General features: G+C 33.6%; 1 protein-coding gene across 1 annotated transcript; it reads right to left on the bottom strand.

Moving 5' to 3' along the window:
* Positions 1 to 10,732: 10,732 nt before the first annotated feature.
* LOC129004218 (Krueppel-like factor 9) lies at positions 10,733 to 20,148 on the bottom strand. The gene is made up of 4 exons (XM_054432704.1): positions 20,054 to 20,148; positions 18,763 to 18,947; positions 17,683 to 17,815; positions 10,733 to 11,394 (listed from the first exon to the last, which is right to left on the bottom strand). The coding sequence occupies exons 2-4, from the start codon at positions 18,945 to 18,947 to the stop codon at positions 11,104 to 11,106; spliced, it is 609 nt and encodes a 202-aa protein (XP_054288679.1). The 5' UTR covers positions 20,054 to 20,148; the 3' UTR covers positions 10,733 to 11,103.

Below are 20,148 nucleotides of genomic sequence, written 5' to 3'. Positions count from 1 at the left end.
CTGTAATGGAAAGCATCCGTTATTTGCTCTCCTTTTCCATCAAAGTATTTACCCCAAACAGCATTATTTCCAGAAACTTCGGAACAAAGGTTGACATATTTCCTTCATCGTTTTTTATTCATCAATATGAATACAGTACTATCATGATTGAAGGCATTACAACACCACAATAAATAGTTAAAAATAAGATAATTATACAATTGCTACAAAATAGGTATGTAATGTGGTTTTAAAAGTAATTTATTTCAAACATTTTACTGTTTCAAAATTATCTAATGATTATACTGTATAGGATGACGTAGTGAAATTAAAGACTAGACAATAGGTATTTCCATTTAATTTTATGATGCATAAAATGAATAGTTATTTTGAAATTATAGTTTGATCGTGAGTCAAGGTATTGCTTGAATCCATCTGTATTTGTAACGTTATGTTTTTGTTTAGCTTTTACAATACGTAAACATGTTTACACTTACACTATATGATCTGGTAGATTAAGGATTTTTTTAGTTGAATACAAGACCTTATCCAGTCATTGGGAATTCTGCAGCTTACTACAAAGTAAGAACTGCCAACACTTGATTTTCCGTATTTCATTATATGAAATACATACATTGGTGATGAAGAAGGATAAAATCACTAGTCACGAGTAGGAAATTAGTAGGTGGTATAGACAAATGAATCTGGTGGATCTTTCAACTATGTGACTTTGATTATTCAACTGGCTACGTTAGTCCACATACAGTATATGAGATGACTACCCAAGAATCCATAGTTCACTTTTACGGGATACAAAATAAAATATGTTTTTCACATCCCATTTAATTTTGAGCTATAGTTTAATTTATTGATTAAGTCTATATATTTCAAGGCTGGCTTAGAACGGTCATATCAACTTGTAAAGCGATGAGTGTTGAGATAACATCTCATGTGCTGGTGTTTGATGGTTGGTGGCCATGTGTTTTGTGTAAACAGTTATCTCTACAAGAGACCAGTGTCCAACAATCACTTAACACCAGCATTTGCTTACCTTGCAAAACGTTAATCATGAGTTTTACATCCGGTAGAATCCCTCTTTATAGTAAAAAACAATAATAAGACCTTGGCTTTACATACTAAAAGTGGAATTTCATGCTGTTGTTAAATCTGGAGCAGTTTTTTAATGCTTTTCTTATTATGTTTGCGTTTGAATGAGGTGGTCTAGCATATGTGGGTTTTATCTCATTTTAGGTTTCTTTAGTGTGTTCTTTAATCTCGGGTTATGATACTAGAGGCCAAGTAACATGTTGTATCATTCGCTCTATTTTGTAAAACTAGTTTTTATATGGTCAAACAAATTGTTAAAGAACAAGCTTAAAACAAAATGTTTATCACATCAGGCAAAAGTCTATACAGAGTGTGACGAAAATCCACAGCGGGTTATGCAGAACCGTATTATACATACATAACTAAGATGAAAATCAAGAATAAATTGTTTCCTAAAAACGCTCCGTTTACCAGATTTTAGTATTTTTGACATAAATATTTTTATCTTTGAATTATTCAACAGATCTTTATAAAACTTTGCATGTATGTTAAAATAGAATGGACCCATGTTAGACAAAAATTCTCCTGACCCAATAAAAAAAATTAATGGCGGCAGTTTAAATTTTTAATATCTAATTACTGAAGAATGGCTGATTTTATGAAAAATTAAAATTACCGCCATTTTGAAATTTTGTATCGGATAATTATATTTTGTATCACATGGGTCTATTCTACCTTAACTTACATACAAAGTTTCATGACGATCTGTTGGGAAAATCCAAAATGGTGGATATATGGTTGACAAAGTGATTTTGAGAAAAATGTTTTCCTTGAATTTCATATATTTTTTGTACTAGCAGAGTACCCGTCCTTCACTCGGGGTTGGCGTATAAGTATAAAATGATTCCGGTTCTGCATAGCCCGCTACGGATTTTTGTGACACCCTGTATATTTATTTAATTCCGTTAAGCAAATCGGTCCCCCGAAATATCTGGAGCTAGGAAAAAGGGAGTATGGCTGTTGAAGGTTCATTTTAAAGCTTAATGTCCAATGTTGGTGGGGAATATTTCATAAGTTCCAAAAAACAGTGGTGCTCTACCCCACAGGCCGTTAAAGATCCAGTCAGTTTCTAACAGAAGTACTGCTACAGTGTTTCTATAAGCTGTTCTAAATATACCAGCTAGCTGATGTATGGTTCTATTTTTTATTTAGTATGGTAATACAGAGTTGAAATGTATCGTGTTAGTAAAATATGTGTGTCAATGCCGATGAAATGGAATTTGGTTATTCGCTTCTAACTAGGAAACGGTACCCTAACCAATGTCAAAGTATTTAGAAATAAATCTATTAGTTTTTAACAGTATGTAACAGTCATTTCCGATCTGTATGTAACAGTATTTTAACGTTAAGCAGTACTCACAAGCAATTACATTTGTTGCCTTTAGCAGATCTAAAAATCCAAAAGGAATCAAATCTAAAATTAACAACAGAAACCAAGGTAAACAAAGAGATGGTTTTCATTTAAAGGATGTGGTATACAGGGATATATATAATGAAACATAGATAAATCCATTTTTAGTTTGTTTGTATATAACAATAATGTGTTTAACATTTAAGATTTTTAGGGACTTTGGCCCTACAAGCTACTAGTATATATTGCAATTGCATTATGCTGGTCTTTAAGGGTGATGCAGAAAATGGAGTATGCTTACCGATTATAACTCGATTGATAAAAATTATGAATATATATTTATTTTTTGTGTTCGCATACTGTGTGGGATGTTGACTTTCTTGTTTCTTCACACACACAGTTTCCCTAGAGGCCACTGAAACCAACCCTTGCAGTAGCCCTTGTCCGTAAATCAAGATTACCCAATTCGATTTTATGTCTTTCCGAAATCAGTAAAAACAGAATTTTTTTACCAGAACTTTGGAAATATGTCGTATTCAAGGAATCGTTTTAATTTTTATTAAAATTAAAACTAAATTATGAGACAATCATGCAATAACTTAAAAACTAATTGCTAACCATGTATAAATGTGGTCATCCAGCTTTTCTTTGTATTCTAGTTGACATTCTATTCCATGTTACAAATTTTCGCCATTCTTTTCTCTTTATTAACGTACGTTGTTTAAGTTAGCCACAGACACAATGCCCTGATGTAAATTACCAATTTATATTGCATATGCGGACTTTTTAACCAATTCAAACTTTTAGAATATTTTATTGTAAGCTATTGCACAATAACTTCTTCTACCAACCGTCTTCTTTTAACTGTCACAGTAACAAAAGTAAGATAGAAAATATAATTTTAGAAACTAGCTCAATCTGTGACAGGCTCAGTCAACTACTTGCTTTATTAATAAAACATTGGCCACATCTGGTCCATATATAACAGATGTCCACTTCAGTATACTGTACAAAAGTCAATGGTTCCAATCTTGAAAACCTATATTTTCAAATTATTTATTGTGAGGAATCGTCATCATGAAAACCCCTTAAGCATACATGTAAATTTTTCACTTTAAGATTAGCATCTGAAAACTATGATAATCAATTTTGGGTTGGACTAAACATTGAAATCTTCAGGATTCCTAAAGGCCTACCATTGACACTGTTTTGAAAAATCACAGTATTCTTACGGTTTGACATATTAAACATTTATATATTCTCCTAATGCTATTCTATATCGAGATGAAAATCCGTTCCTTTCAAGTGAAGAATATAAGGCAATCGCTAGATGTATCAGAGTTGACTGTATATTAGTATGAAAGATTCAACAAGCCGATCTGATCCTGAAAATGACATCCATCCATTCAAAGTCACTCCCTGGATTTGCTATGAAAGTCATAAGTAGAGCGGAGCTAAAAGGTATTTACTGTATCTGTGTGTGACATGTATTATGCAGAGTGACAAATTGTATATCTAATGAATATTTGTCATTTTAATTGATTAAACTTTGTGGATCAAATATTTAAACACAAAGATGTCGGTTAAAAGCAAAAATAACTGTAGAAGCTTTAAATTTTAAAATACAACACGTATTTACGACGAATTATGTGAGAATGCAATTTACAGGGTAATCTTCTAGTTAGTCATTACTAATAGTTCAGTACAACGAATTACATTCAGATATAGAATTCTTAGGAAATATTCGTACCAATTGAAAAAATACTAATGTTTTTAACAGATTTGTAATTCCGCACTTATTTAGGATGAATATAATTTGTATGTCGAATTACAGAATGTTATTCTAGATTTTTAAGGCAAAACATAATAAAAAAGGCCGAATACAAAAAACAAAATGCTGTAAAAAGTCAAAACAAATAGTTTGCTAACAAAATAAGTCATAAAAACAAATAAGTCAAAAAACCAAGACTCATATAATGGAACTATCTATTTTATCACTTCAAATTGATACAGTAAGAGTAACAGTGCTTAATGAATGCTGACATGAGTAAATAAGAAAAGTAAAAACAATCTGAATAAAATAATTTCATAACTACTAGTTCCCTACTGAAGATTTATAATTAGTACATTATTCTGAATCCAAACAATTAATTCTTGTGGTATGAATTTATTATAAATAAACCAAAAAACCAATAAAAATTACTTTGGGGGAAATAAGATATGACACTAAACTATATTGGTAGTTCCTGTAAATAATGCCGTTTGGGGTAAATACATAGATGTAAAAGGAGAGCAAATAGCAGAGACTTTTCTATTACAGATAGGAAGAGCTCAAATATGACGAATACACAAAAGGAGCTTTTGAATAAGAGGTTACACGGCAAAAGGGGTTTTAGCTACAGTAAAACCATGTTGCCGGGATTTAAAATGTCTACATTCAATATCCTCAAAACCGTGTATACTGTGTGATATATAATAAATAAAATATTAAAGAAAATGTTAATAATGTAGAGAGCCACTATTTTGTATTTTTCAATTATTGGTTTTTTCGATAAGCGTGATACTTAAAAAAATTCAAAAAACCCTTATTCCGTTTTCAATTAACATTTCGGAATTGTTTTTTTTTCAAATATGCAAGGATTACAATCATTTTACATATGCTTGTGTAAATCTAGGTTTAAAAATACTTATTACTGCAGGGTGTTTGTACTAGGCCATAAAGCAATGTTATGAGGATATGAGAGTAATATCATCTCTATAAGCTTGCTCGTCAATGAAACTTACTTAGCCGTTAATAGGCCTCATGATTCAAGCCATTGCGAACTTGAAATGCAGTTAGGGTTTCACTGAGTGTGATATGCCAATTACATTTGTTACAAAGATGACTATAATAGATTCTTAATTAAATGTTTGAGTATTACACAAATAATTAGAAAGATATTTATGACGTTTTGTAAAAGGATATCTCCATTACAGATTGAGTAATATATTTACACTATTGGCCTATTTTTATCTTTGAAAATAAGTTAGCACGTTGATGCTTAACAAGTAACTAATAAATAATTGAGTTGTATGCCTTACATCGCTTTAATATACTCCTTCCAACCAATATTGACCGAAATAACTACATAATGTTTAGTACTGTTATTTTAATCACTCCACTATGTGAAAAAAGATTTTATACTGTGGGCAGATTGAAGAAGGAGAAATCGAAATAATCTTTTCAGATATTTCTCAAGGTTTTGTTAATACCACTATGACTTTTCTATTGGTCTACTCGTATTTGTATAATCAACCGTAATAATTAATATACAGCACTCCTTCTAGTTAAGTACTAATGCAAGTTACAACGTATTAAAAAGTTCAAAACAAACTTTTTATATGTTTGAAATTAAAATGAAATGGGGTAAAACTAATACGGTGGCGTTAAAATTTTCCTTGGACCAAACCTACAGTTCCAAAACTAAACTTAGGTTTATTAAACTGATTAAATAAAATAAAATAAAAACTATGCAAAACTATAATACAGTCAACAGCACTCTACGGACCTGAAACATATTGACGGAGAATAACGAAAAGAAAATTATTGTTTTTGAAAACAAAATATTGAAGAACTATCTACGGCCCATCAACGAAAATTGGGGGTAGAGGATCAGAACAAACAGAGAATTGAGGGAAATCTATACAGAATCAGACATAATAGCAAAAAATAAAAAGCAGAACTGAGATGGGCTGGTCATGTGAAGAGAAGAGAAGAAGATTATGCGCTAAGAATGGTGTCTGAAAATCTCCCTCAGGGAAGACGATCTCGGCTAAGATGGCAGGACCAGGTGCGAAGAGACATAGGGGAGCTAAGAGCAGAGGCAGGATGGATGGAAGAAAGAGAGAGGTGGTGGCTTGTTGTTGGTGAGTGGTCACATAAAAAAGTAAATAAGTAAATAAATAAAATGGAGGGTAGTCCTCGAATGGAAGAGGGGTGGTAAATCAAAACAATGCTGTTATAGAATAAATATAATTAGATATAATAATTATTAATACTTAATTATGTTAACGGTAATTTATTAGTGTCGACGTATAGAAAACAATTATTAATATTAAACACAGAATGTTAGAAACATTATTAGAGATAGTACTAAATCTCAACACAATGCGCTTCAACGTTACAATAAAATTTCAGAAAAAACGTTAAATGATTTTTTTTACTAATGACGTGAGATTAGTAGTTATGAGACTTTATGTTTTTTGTGCAATATGCTGCAACGCTACTTAAAAATGCTACAACAACTTGTACGGTTTTTAAAAAGTTATTGGCTCGAGATGAATGGCTTCATAACGAACTGTTATTTATTACTCATACACAGTTATGACGTAGTAAACCATTGGTTTACAGCTCTGCAGATTGCGTTTCTGCTACAATCTCCAAAGAACTTTTAACTAACACATCTTACAATCAATGTTCTACTAATACACTTTACCCATTATGTAGTCTATAATGATATTCCTTCATTACATTGGGTGATGATAAAATGATAAGAGTTATAAATATTATAAATGGATTGTTTGTTAACTTTCACAAATAAATGTGATGTTATTGATACTTTCAAAATACGTTGTGTAAATTTTAACCTTAAAATTATTGTTGACACATTCACAGGAAGTACAATAATTATTGTTGATCTCCATAAAATACCATAAAATTTTTTATAAATGTTTTTTTTTCAGTTAACATCTTTGCTCTCTCCTGTGTACTGTGAAATGGATTAAAATATAATAATATAAAACCTTATGAATTATTAACATTAGTGGCATTTTTTGCCAAGATAATTAATTAACGTGTTTTTTGTAATGTACGAATTAATTATATTATTATACAATAGGAATGTTTTAATCGTTAGCATTTATTTTTTCGAATTGATGAGATAAGGGAAGGAACAATTCCGTTCTGGGTAGATGATATTTCGAGCACAATCGGGGGATATGACCACTGGCCGTGCGATTGGTCTGATAAGATCACTTCCATGACCGTTCACTTGGCTGCACTTTTTAATTGGTTCTACTCAAAGTTGTATTGTATGGTTGATATAGATATAGATATTGAAGTCTGTATAACGTAGGATGGTTCACAGACCCACCAGGTACCTGAGTCGGTCCTTTCCTCATCTCCCTTCGGCACTCGCAGCCGTTTCCTTGAATCGAAACACATCGTGTTTTATCAATCCTCTTAGAATGTTATTTCTCGTATATTATGTTTATACGGAGGTATTATGGGAAGGAAAGAGAAATCAGTAATTGTATTGGAAGTGCTAGTTGGCTACTGTTGCTACTTGTCTGTGCACCGCCCTACGTATACATACTGTTGGGGGGTGTATTCTATGACCCTAACTAAAGCAAACCATATCGTTTTTAAAATTACATAGTAACGATAGGCTTTTCCAGTAAATGTATATAGGTTCCCTTCATTATTAATTGTTTTAAAAAAATTGTTCATGGTTTATAACCAAATAAATAGATTAAATGATATTTTTGGTAATAGAATGAATATTCTAAGGAAATGTTTAGAGTTGAAAAAAGACTTAATCTAAAATACAAATATAAAAGTGTTGAATATATTGTTCTGGATAAATATTAGGATGTAAGATTTCAATCTTGATTAACTAGATGGCGCTGGTGAATACAGAACAACAATCAACTGAAGAGCTTTCGTCTCATGTTTCATTGATGACAAAGTTCTTATCTTCTCTCAACGCAGTGCAATATTTAATCTGTTGAACATCGTTGATAACTCAGTAGTTAGGTTCATATTTTGACTGAATATTATATTAATGTATAAGGATTAATAAACATGATAAAGTGCATAACCGAGCAAGATCAATAATAATAAATACAAGATAATTTGAAGAGGTTATTAAAAGTATGTTTACTTTAAAAAATCAAAATTCCCAATTTGTATTACAGCTATCGTATAGAGATAAAAAACAAACATGAAAAAATATAAGTGTTATTGTAAAATTACAGCTAAAGGAGAAAATTTCTAAAACTGTACATTTAATATTCTCATATTATTCTTCGGGAGGAAAAGTAAACTGTTGCAGTTTGCTTGTTTATTGATATACCTGAGCCTAAGCATTTGTTTAATATTATTAACTGGATCACAACCCTAATTGCTTGTAAGAAAAAAAAACTCTAAAACAAACAGATTAGTTTAAAATGTGATTATTTTTAAAACAAATTGTGTGACTAAGGCAATATCTAGATACGGAAAATGTTCGTTTTAATCCAAAAGCTATTGGACCCTCCATACACAAAGGTCTATTGTATGAGCTAATAGGATGGTCGTTCTTGTATATAAATCAGCCATTGTATGTTAGACCTGCAAGCGAAAGGTTGTATTAGCCAGGCTTGTTTGTGAGGAACTAAAACTATATCACTGTATAGTCCGGCCAGTTTCTGGATCATAAAATGAAATTTATTTATTGCTTATTAATATGAAAATACCTGCATAGCAATCGTCAAATAAAATAAAGTTACTTATGTCATACAAAGCAAACTATGCATAAACTATTCACCAACATAAAATTATTGCTATTATCTTTGCGTAGTATTGATAATCCTGTTGTAATGTTCAACCATTTATATTTATTTATAATTAGTTTTTAGATTAACTTTGTAATGACATATTCGAAAACATTGGTCATACAAACTCAGTTCTGAAAGGAAACATAATAACAATTAATTAGGACACGGTTAACAATCTATGGGTTTTGAACCTGTTACTAAGGAGTATAAAATAATACTACAGTACTATAGTGCGGTAATTAAAGTTAACCTTTATGTTTTTCCCAGCAGATGGTCAGGGTGGTGTTTACCCTTTGCCACACCAATGTTTTAGCTGTAAGCCCGGGGCTTGGTGAAACACCATTATGCAGAACAGAGCCTCTATTTACAGGTCAATATTGATATTGTGTTGTGGCTCTATTGTCCACACAACATTCTGCTCATGTTATCACTTATTATTCTCTTTCATCTTGCTTTCATTGGATGCAAAATACCAATAGAAATACACCGTTTGTATTTATGTTCCAATAATCCTACACACAACACGACAGGATGTGTACACAAAATAGGTTCTTTAATACTGGAATAGGATTAAGTTACTGAAATTATTTGTTGCAGTTCTTATATAAGCCTAAACCGTACAAGGATGAAGGAGTCTAAAACTTTGTTGATTTTGGAGACATGATATTTATTGATCTGAGAGACACATGGGCAAAGCCAAACTTATATTAAAAGAAAAATCATTATGATCTTGAATTACCATAAAGCTAAAACATAAAATAGATTTCATTAAAACCTTCTTCTACGCTTTACGTATTTTCTTGACGTATAAAATGTTTAAAAATTTTAAAAAATAAAGTTAGCAAGTTTATTGTTTACTGATTTATTTTACATTATTCTTTTTTGAAGAGTAATCTATTTACTTCTTCCTAACTTCAAACAGATAAAGTTTACTCAAATTCAAATGAAAGTCTGAAAATATTGTTATACCAAAATGCTCTTCTAGGTGTGTAGACTTGCAAACTATACATTTTTGAAATCCCCTTGGGCTCTGCCCCTATTGGCTTTTAAAGTTCCCATGTTATCCTTATGGAAGAACACATCTGTTTACATTATGATCAGCTGGATAATTTAATTGCTGTTTAGTTGCAATTTAAGGAAACGTGTGCTACAAACATTTACTGACTTCGTTGAAATGAAATATTTACTATTTGAATTTAGGTTGGCGTAAATATTACAATGGAAAAAAGCTAGAAAACCCGGACAATTTTATATACTAAAAAAACTGAATTAATACTGTGCTGCATTTTTTGAGCAATCATTGAAAGAGCTGATTTGCAAACTATGGAAACATAGGAAAGTCATAGAACACCACCAATTAGAAGAAATAGAAATACTGTTTTTTTTTTATTATTTATAATCGTTATTATGGACAGCCTAATGCGGTTATGAGTGGGAAACATATGTCGAAAACACTAAAAAAACAAGATCAGCTTTTGAAAAATGACAAGATATTTACAAGAAATGTTGATTATATCGAACTGTTATGTACATCGTGAGTATTTCCATAATCTTTGAGTCGACTCTTTTAAAGTCATCGGAAATTATGACTGTTAATTGTTTTAAAATAACTCCTGTAATACTTCGCAATTCCTTGAATTCGAGCAACAGGTACACTAGTAAGGATTTATTTTAACAACTGTAATTACAAAATTGGCAAGATATTTATACTATAATTTACATTCACCTAGGTATTCACTGAAGGTCTTGAGCACCTGAGTAGTGATATCAACTTTACAGGAAACATCATGCATCTATGGTTAAGTCATCTGTCATCACGAACATTGTGAAAGCAATTTTAGGTAAATTTGACTTATTTCTACAGGTGCTTGAAAGCTTTTTATTCAGATAGGTTGATAATTGGTATGATGTCTTAATGATTAGGATACTGTATGGTCGTCAAAATTTGCATCAACCTTTTGGGTTAAGAAATATTAAAATGTAAAGAAACGTAAGGATCCTGATGTTTATAGGATGGCAAGTATTGCTCAAACTGCCATTCTATGACTTATATTGGCATCCCGTACTACTCGGTGAATTTAAAGAATGGGTCACAAGTTCACAAAAGACTTGTTCCATCGTTGACGACGGTGTACTTTTGTGTGTTTGGCGAGATGGTCAGATCTGGCAAAGCGTTTGCCACACAGGGCGCAGGGGTACGGCTTGTCGCCGCTGTGAGAGCGTCGGTGTCGCGCCAACTCGTCAGATCGTGAGAAGCGCCAGGGACAGTCGCCCCAGCAGCACCTATAGGGCTTCTCACCAGTGTGCCGGCGCAGGTGGGCCTTCAGGTGGGACGACTTGGCGTACACCTTACCACATCCGGGCCACTCACAGACAAAACCCTGGAACAATGCCACACTACCACTACTAAACAGTAATTGAACTACAGTGTAGATACAAGTCTTGACTTTTCATACCTGTTGGAGAGTAATTGTATTTGTTTCGTCTATTGTGTATCTTTAAATGTTTAAATTTATGTTGTTAGAAGATAGTTACGTTATCCAAATTTCCAAATAACCACCCATTCATTCAGCTAGGGCAATTAGTCGGCTTCTTAACAGAGCAGTTGAGACCGTCCTTCTGCGTAAGGAACAAATACGGTTAAGAACTAACCCATCACTAACTAATCACTTTATAGGACGTGTGAGGTGGACCCCTCCTTGCTCCTCGTATTTCATTAGTTTTAGTTCAGATAGTCAGTTTCGGTTTGGCAAGCAATTCATTCACAGTTCACTCATTAATTCACTATACAGTCCACTCGTAACAAATTCATGTCCAGTGTAAATAAACAGTTCTTATTTAAAATACATAAAAGTGTTGTTTTCATATGCTATAACATTGGCGTACCATCATACGCCGCGACAATACCATTAGACCATTAGACACAACCTCTACAGAATGCACCGGACGGAACTGACAATAAAATTGTCTTCAGTTGATCCATAAGTATAAGAAAACTACTAAGGGAGTATGTTTTATCTATGGCTGTGTACTATAAAACATTTTTTCATGGCACAACTACCAGTCCAAGTTTCAACTTTATTGGGATTTGCATTACAGTAACGTTATTAGAATAATTTCTCTGGTCCCTCTTTCTCTGTCGTTTTGTTGTTAAGTAAAACAATATGATTGTCTACAGTATATTGTTTAAAGATATTAAAGATATTATTGTTGACATTATACAGGGTGGGGCAGGGAAATATCCCTACTTTTAAGATGGCACTGTGAGTAGTGAGGTGGTACTGGAGGAATGGGGTTAGGCTCAAATGACGCTGTTGCTTTGGGATTTTCTAAGAATGTCACTTTCAGTAGTAGACATGGCTTGTTCGAGTGAGCAATGTGCTTTTGCACATGAGATGCATTTTTTTTTTCAAAAGTCTGTCTATTGTTGCTGTGCAGCTAGCGTACACTGCGAACTTGTTATCGGATGGCCTGCCGCAAAGCTGTTACATCTTGGTGTGGGCGAAGGACTTTAGTGTATGTTTAGGTATTGGGAGGGATATTTGGAGCTCAAAGAACCGTCCAAACTCCCGAAAACGTTTTACCTTATCAGAAGATCGATTTTGTAGTCTCCTCGACGTTCTGCTTGTAAGCATGCTTCCGCGCTGGCGTTGCCTAATCTTACTGTGCCTTATTCTCCATGAGGACCTACACCTCCTCAATAATACAAGCTGAGCTAAATGCAACAACAAGCTAAATGCAAATACAAGCTTGTAGTTGCACATGAACTCACACAATGGGACTGGCAACAACGGATGCAAGCATGTGTAATCTTTTTCGGTTCTGTTTAGTGACGAGACACACTTCCATATTTTCATTGTTTTGGAGTGGTAAATAACAGAATATGCTCTATTGGAGTAATGTTTTATGAGGTATTTGTTAGGGTGGTGTTTTTTTCGTTTTGTTTTTTTTTTTTTTTTTGCCTAGGGTAATTCATGAGAAGACCCCTAGATGCCTTGAAGGATGCAATTCATCTTTAGGTTGGCCGCTCTCCACTCCACAACAAATGCTTTACAGAGTTATGATGAACTCAAAAACCATTGTCGCACACTACGGCAGACCAGCTCAGGCAGATCAGGTCAGACCGTTCCGGCAAAATTCGGAAGCCATGTATTCAAATGTAGAGCCGCACACTACGTCAGGTCAGACCGCTCAGTTCAGTCCGGTCAGACCGTCTCCGGCACTTTTCGGTCAGCGAGCGATTTTTGCCGGAGCTGCCGGAGCGAGACGCCGGCCCCCGGTCTGACTTAGGGGAGGTACGATTGAGGCATTAGTTCAAAATTCCTCCGTGAACAGCGCTGTAGTAGAGAGCACTTTGGCAATGAAGCACTAATCGCTAAATAGTTCTGTTCATAAAATAAAATTATAAATGCCTCAAATTCAATTTTATTATTTTTTAATTATAAAATTAAACTATCATAACCTAACCGAACTAACCAAACTTGCTGATGATGAAATAATATAACAAAAGTTAAGTAATAGAAAAAAATAATTCTGTTTAAAAAAAAACCTAGAAATTGCTCAATTAAAATTTTATAATGACTTAATAATAAAATTAAACTGTCATAACCGAACCAAAGAAACCAAACTTGCTGATAATGAAAAAATCTTGGACAAGAAGTTACTGCTACCGGCGGGATACGAACCCGGGACCTTCAGCATATCAGTCCGGCACGCTAGCCACTATACCACCGACGCTGATGGCTACAGGTCGTATTGTTACGCTAATGGCGTTCCCTCAGCTAATAAGAAGCCCACAGCTGTCATCGTAGCCTCTTCTATACCTCCCCTGAGTAAATACCCTCAAGTAGGGTTCACCTATAGATCCTATCGACTAGGATACCGTAATGTGGAATTTAGGTTAGGTATTCTTTTCCTTAGTTGAAAAATTTCTATACATTTTTATTTCTACTTTTAACCTAACAAACCCATATTAGTACATTGATGATGACACAGGTAAGGTAATATTGAAAATACAATCCAATTCCACTCGCGGCCATTTGGATACATAAGAAGATAACTTAGATGCAGTAAAATGGTAAACATATACGTATACAGGGTGATTGATATAAGTGTGCCAGCCGTTTTATTCGAAAACCATAAGAGATATCATAAAAAGTTAAATGGTAAGTGCCTTGGATTTTTTATTTAAAAAATTGTAGGCAAGTCAAAAAAATAATTTTAGCCACCTTTTTTGCAATATGGCCGCCAACTTTGATTTTTCTTATGGAACACCCTGTATTTTATGATGTATTCTGGTAGAAAATGTAATTTTAAGACGATCTTATTCTTGTAATTTTTTTCATAGACCTAACCGTTTCAAAGATAATAATGGTTTAAGTTGTGAAATTTTGAATGGTTTTCAAATAAAACAGCTGGCATGCTTGCTTAGGCCTTTATCGAAACTCTTTCTCATGCAGAAATTTCAAAACTTTAACCATTATTATCTTTGAAACGGTTAGGTCTATAAAAAAAGTTACAAGAATAAAATCGTCTTAAAATTACATTTTCTACCAGAATACATCATAAAATACAGGGTGTTCCTTAAGAAAAATCAAAGTTGGTGGCCATATTGGGAAAATGACGGCTAAAATAATTTTTTTGACTTGCCTACAATTTTTTAAATAAAAAATCCAAGGCACTTACCATTTAACTTTTTATGATATCTCTTATGGTTTTCGAATAAAACGGCTGGCACACTTATATCAATCACCCTGTATGTATATTCTGAAATTAACATTGACAGCTAGACTGAAACCGTCCGTTAGATCAGGCCAACTTCATCTCTGTGTACCGATTTTCAAATAAAGGAACCTAACTTAACACATTCACTAACCAGGTCAGACTAGAGTCCTCACACAGAGGAGTGTGACGGCTGGTAGGCAACGTTTTAACACATTCACTACCAGGTCAGACTAGTCCTCACACAGAGGAGTGTGACGTGACGGCTGGTAGGCAACGTTTTAACACATTCACTACCAGGTCAGACTAGAGTCCTTACACAGAGGAGTGTGACGGCTGGTAGGCAACTTCTCACATTCCTTTTATTATTCCATCCAAACGCTGTATACCATTATGGTCAATGTCACTACATTTGTTAAACAAGAGTTTAATTTAACTTTATTCAGGCCTGACCAGAACATACAGTGTCGAGCGATCAAGTACTTAGTTTCAGCACAAACTATAAAATAAGTATCAATAATTTGTAAATATTTAACTGGCATAACTTAACTTACATAATATTAGTGTAGATATTTTGAGGTAGGTCTAGGCTAGTTTGGTCAAAACGTACTACTATAACCCAGAAAGCCAACCGCATGGTAAAATGCATTAAGTGTTTTGAGAGAGCTTTGCCTGTCAATCCGTAGGCAGCGCCACCAGCGTTGCTATGCTATTGCTAAAGCTCTCTCAAACCGCTTAATGCTTTTTACCATTCGGTTGGCATTCTGGGTTATAGTAGTACGTTTTCTGTGGTTTGGTATACGCCTAATAATCTATTAATATTCAAGTTTAATTTACAAATTATGTCTCTAGCTTTAAAGTATGTTACTTTAAAGTTTTTATTGAGCCCTAGATCCATAATTCTTTATTGTGATATCACAGATATAGTACTTTAATGGTGATATAGCTGACTCAGAACATGGTATGGTGATCTAAAATGCAGTAAGATTCTTTCAAACCAAAAGGCAGCAATTTAGGATAGTAAGTCAATATTAAAATTACCGTGAAGTGAGGGGGAGGACTTGCACATGAGATCCTAAAATAATAAACAAACATATGAGCAAGAACCAGAAAGTATACTAAAGTAAAAACAAAGCGCAGACTAGTTGGTAAAAGTAAAGGAACAACCGTGCTATATTCAATTCATTGTACTGTGTGACTGTATACACGTTGTAACAGATAAATCTGATATCTGATATATGTCACAGTTCCACGGAACGGTTTACTCGCGCATGCGCAGTATGAGAGGAGTAATCCGCGATTGAAACGGATGTGAGCTGAGCGGACTGACCGGACGACGACCTTCTCACCGCAGTATTTCACCTTCCTTTTTTTGAACTTTTGGAACAGTTACACGGAACTGTTTGGAATAGATTTGTTAAAACCGTTACATTACAAACAAAGAGTTCCATTCCATTTCCTTTTTAGGCGTTCATTTTGTTTTTCGCGGATCTCTGTCTTTAACCTCCATTTTGTCAAGTGATTGGAAACTTTATCTCAAATCGATGGTGTTATTTCAAGTTAAAGAGTTACTGGATCAGTATGTCTGATATTAATACAAAAAAGTTTGAATGTTCATTTTGTGACAAACACTTTTGCTAGTAAATTTAATTTAACGCGCCATACACGTAATGTGCATGATAGTTGTTGTAGTGAACAATCTGACTGTTCAAACAACCCGAAAAGGCTTATTTGCCCAAAGGCCCAGAGGGTGATTGCTCTCATCAATTTTCGTGGTTTGAAAACTTGATCCAGCATCTGGAAGAAGCCCATGCCATTGAAATAATAGTTGGGGAGCTGAATTTTGAAACAGAAGAAGGTAAGTTAAATTTATTATAATTATGAACTTCACAATACTGTATCCAAAATATAACTATAAATATAATAATAAAACTTTTGATTTTAATTTGTATGTGCTTTTTCATTGTGACTCCTGCTCCATCAACAATACCTTATACCTTATAACCTTTCTCATTGTTAGCAAATTTAACAAAACTGTGCAATTTCTTTGAATAGTTTTCCTTAATATGCTATTATATCATTGTCTTTTAAGAATAAGCCGGTTTTCGTGATGTAATGTAAGAATAATTAAATAAACGAAACCAGTTAACTAACTTACAGGTTATGTCCATGTCTATAAAAGACTTGTTATTATTATGAGGAGGAGGAAAAAAGGTATATCATAATAATTAAATTTTTATGCAGGAAAAATAATAAAGTTGAGAAGGAACGGAGCTATTTGTAATATAACGGTTTCGCCTAACCTATTCTATACTTTTTGTCACAGTTGTATCATAGATTAAACAAGTATGTTTAATCTATGGTTGTATTGAACATTATCCCAAACAGTTCCGTGTAACTGTTCCAAAGGTTCTAAAAAAAAGGGAGGTGAAATACTGCGGTGAGAAGGTCGTACCGGACGTAGTGTGTGGGAAAACTGCCGGACCTGAGCGGTCTGACCTGATCTGCCTGAGCTGGTCTGCCGTAGTGTGCGACAAGCCTAATACAGCAGTGTATAGGGACACCACATGCAGGATACGCTGTTTAAAATCAAGTTAAGTTATATTAAAATAAACTCCCAGATGTAACCTTTTAATCCCAATATTATGATTGGTTGTAATATTTTTTGTTGTCTTTTAATGTACCTTCAAAATTAGGGATACTTCACTGCCCCACCCCTAATACGGTTAGTAAGAAATTAAGTTTCCACTATGATTTACCAGGAATCTGATCTTTGAAAAATGTTGTGTTTTACTAATGTTATAAATCGCGTCCGCAACAACCTCTTAGATAATAATAACACTTCATTTTTCAGTTAACCCACATCCAAGGGATTCTCTTGTCTGTGATTAAACTGAGAAATTAAACGAAGCTTGATTGCATAGTTTTTCAAACATATGCTTACTAACTTTATCTTCTCCGCAGTGATCAATTTGTAGGTGCACAGCTGGATGTTGTAAAGAAGAGTGACAAAAGCTCTCTACGTCAAGCACTGGTAGTGGTGGCTGGTACTGCAGACGTACTGAACTTTCTTGCAAGACTCTATAACAAAATATTGTGGTTAAGAACTTAATTATAGAGTCAAACGCTAAATACCCCAGTAAAACCCCCATTTGACTTAGTGTTATGAAAAGAAATGTTATATGGTTTTATTCCACTTAAAAATCTGCTACATTTTAGATTAAAAAATTGATCAACTTTCATAAGTTCCATATTAACCCGAAAGGTGTAAAATAAATTTTTCCCAAGTCGCTGATACCACGTTTGGTCCAAAACTTCTCCTTTGATTAAAAATCTAAATCATAATAATTTCCAATATTACTAGTTATCGCTTTTATTTCAATTAAAATATGCTTGTGTATTTTAGAAAGAGATCTTACATTTAAGATGAGTTAAAAACAAACATAATAGTAGGGTAATTAAGGTTCAACACTAAACTATTACAGTAGAACCCCGGTTAACCCAAATAAAGGAGGGAGAGCCGTTTCGGATAACCAATTTTTCTGTTAACCCATCATATGCTAAAAATAACCAACGTATTCCCACAGTGTGTAGAAAAGATTAATTTAAGACAATGTCTATATAATTCAGTGTTTTATTTCAGCTACAAAAGTGTAACAATTTACAATGGGTTAGAAAATTATTTAAACTAAACGACTTAAGTTAATAAAGCATTTTATAGCCCTGTATGCTTTGGAACCATTTTGGTTAACCCTTTGTTTCGTTTAACCTGAATTCGGTTAACAGGGGTTCTACTGTAAAATTGAAAATACAAATTCAATGTCTGAAAAATGTGCACAAAAAATCATTATTAATATAAAATTCTTATTTTTTAGTTTGTTGGAAAATGATTACATTTTCGTAAAACATAAAAGTTGTTTGTGTATTTTTTTTACTAATAGGAATCATTGTCTTTTTTCCTTCCACCATGAATAGGAATAGTTTTAATCTACTTAGAGCTGGTATAATCTTGCGGATGCTCAAATTACCTGTGGCAGTGGTCTGTACAGAACGGTGTAACCTCAGGAAGGCATTGGCAGTCGAGTGTAAGCGAGCTCATTGTCTGCTCCACACTCTGGGTCAGCAGCTCCTCAAGCTCCTCGTCGAGCTTTCCGCAGCTCGGTAGCGAGAGAGTGAGCTCAGGACCAAGCGAGAGTTCTTCTATTAGTTGCATCTTTTAAAGATATAAAACATATTAAGATAATAGATAATTAAGAGTGTGTATGTTAAGGCGAAGATATTAGATAGGCCTAACCAGTGCCGGATTTACCACTAGGCCGTTGTCTAGGACCGCAAGCAAAATGAGGCCGCAGCGTTTTGTACAAAAACATTTTTTTTATTTTTTTTTTTTTTTAGAACAGAATGGAATGGAATTTTTCAAAATCAATAACTTGCCACGATTGCAGCCGCAATGGGTAATGATGATGTAAGCATGATATTAGGAGATGTTAACGATTTCACCACGATAGCGGGAATTACCAACTTAGGGGCGAGTGCTGCTCATGTTAATTTGGCCGATTTAATTTAAGTTCTCATAAGGTTGAATGACCAATCAATTATAAACTTACATCAAGTCTATTTTATTTCTGTCTTCTCATCGTTTTACAACTTTTATCACTTAAGTTTTAAAATAGGTACTGGTACTGTACCTTTAATTTTACAGAATAATTCAAAGTTCAAACATAATTACTATAGTTCGGCCGCTTAGAAAACGACCTGCGCGCTAATGCTAAACCAATGCTGGAGAAGGTCGCTTTCTAAGCGGCCGAACTATAGTTACACTTTCACTACCTGTGGCTGCTTATAAGACATTTAATTTTTTTGTTGAAATATTCATTCTTCTTTTTTTTAAGTGTGTTTTAGAAATCATTCATAAAAATAATTTCTGAATTAAATTATAAAGCCTGACAAGGAGAGGATAGAATTAGTTGGTAACATTATTTGTAAATAACACAAACAATAAATTGTTCTCTGGGTCAGAAAACTTTGTATTTTGGAGGAGGAATAATTTAATAAATAATATTTTAAATTGAAATGGTATAAGAAAGTTTGTTCATTATAGTTGCAAATCAACTTTTTTCCTGTGACAATTCAGAAGCTGGTCTTATTGCATAATGCATTGCTTTCATAAATACTAATCAGGATTAGCCCTCTCTGCAGTGTCGTGGGATTATTAAAGTATAACACAGTTTGTTACGAACCAAGACACATCGCAACTTACATTATTCATCAGTTTCCTAAAACTTACCAAAACAGATTTACTTTAGCCTCTCCACGCACCTTATCATGAGAAAGATTGCTTCCGCTTCCCTTATTGGTATTCCAATCTAAATTGGATTCCCAAACATTTTTCACTTCTGACCTTTGCTGATGGG

Source organism: Macrosteles quadrilineatus, unplaced genomic scaffold (genome assembly GCF_028750875.1).
Source record: "Macrosteles quadrilineatus isolate MER2022 unplaced genomic scaffold, UCM_ALF_1.0 Scaffold_9__3_contigs__length_116548681, whole genome shotgun sequence".
Classification (NCBI taxonomy): Eukaryota; Metazoa; Arthropoda; class Insecta; order Hemiptera; family Cicadellidae; genus Macrosteles; species Macrosteles quadrilineatus.
Note: the sequence above shows the minus strand (reverse complement) of the source record. Positions and strands in the feature narration are given on the sequence as shown.

Coding starts and splice junctions, on each gene's coding strand:
- LOC129004218 (XM_054432704.1), bottom strand. CDS start 18,947: ATGCAACTAATAGAAGAACTCTCGCTTGGTCCTGAGCTCACTCTCTCG. Junction 17,816..18,762: donor TGTACAGACCACTGCCACAG/GTAATTTGAGCA, acceptor ATTTTGTTATAG/AGTCTTGCAAGAAAGTTCAG. Junction 11,395..17,682: donor ATCACTGCGGAGAAGATAAA/GTTAGTAAGCAT, acceptor GCATTGTTCCAG/GGTTTTGTCTGTGAGTGGCC.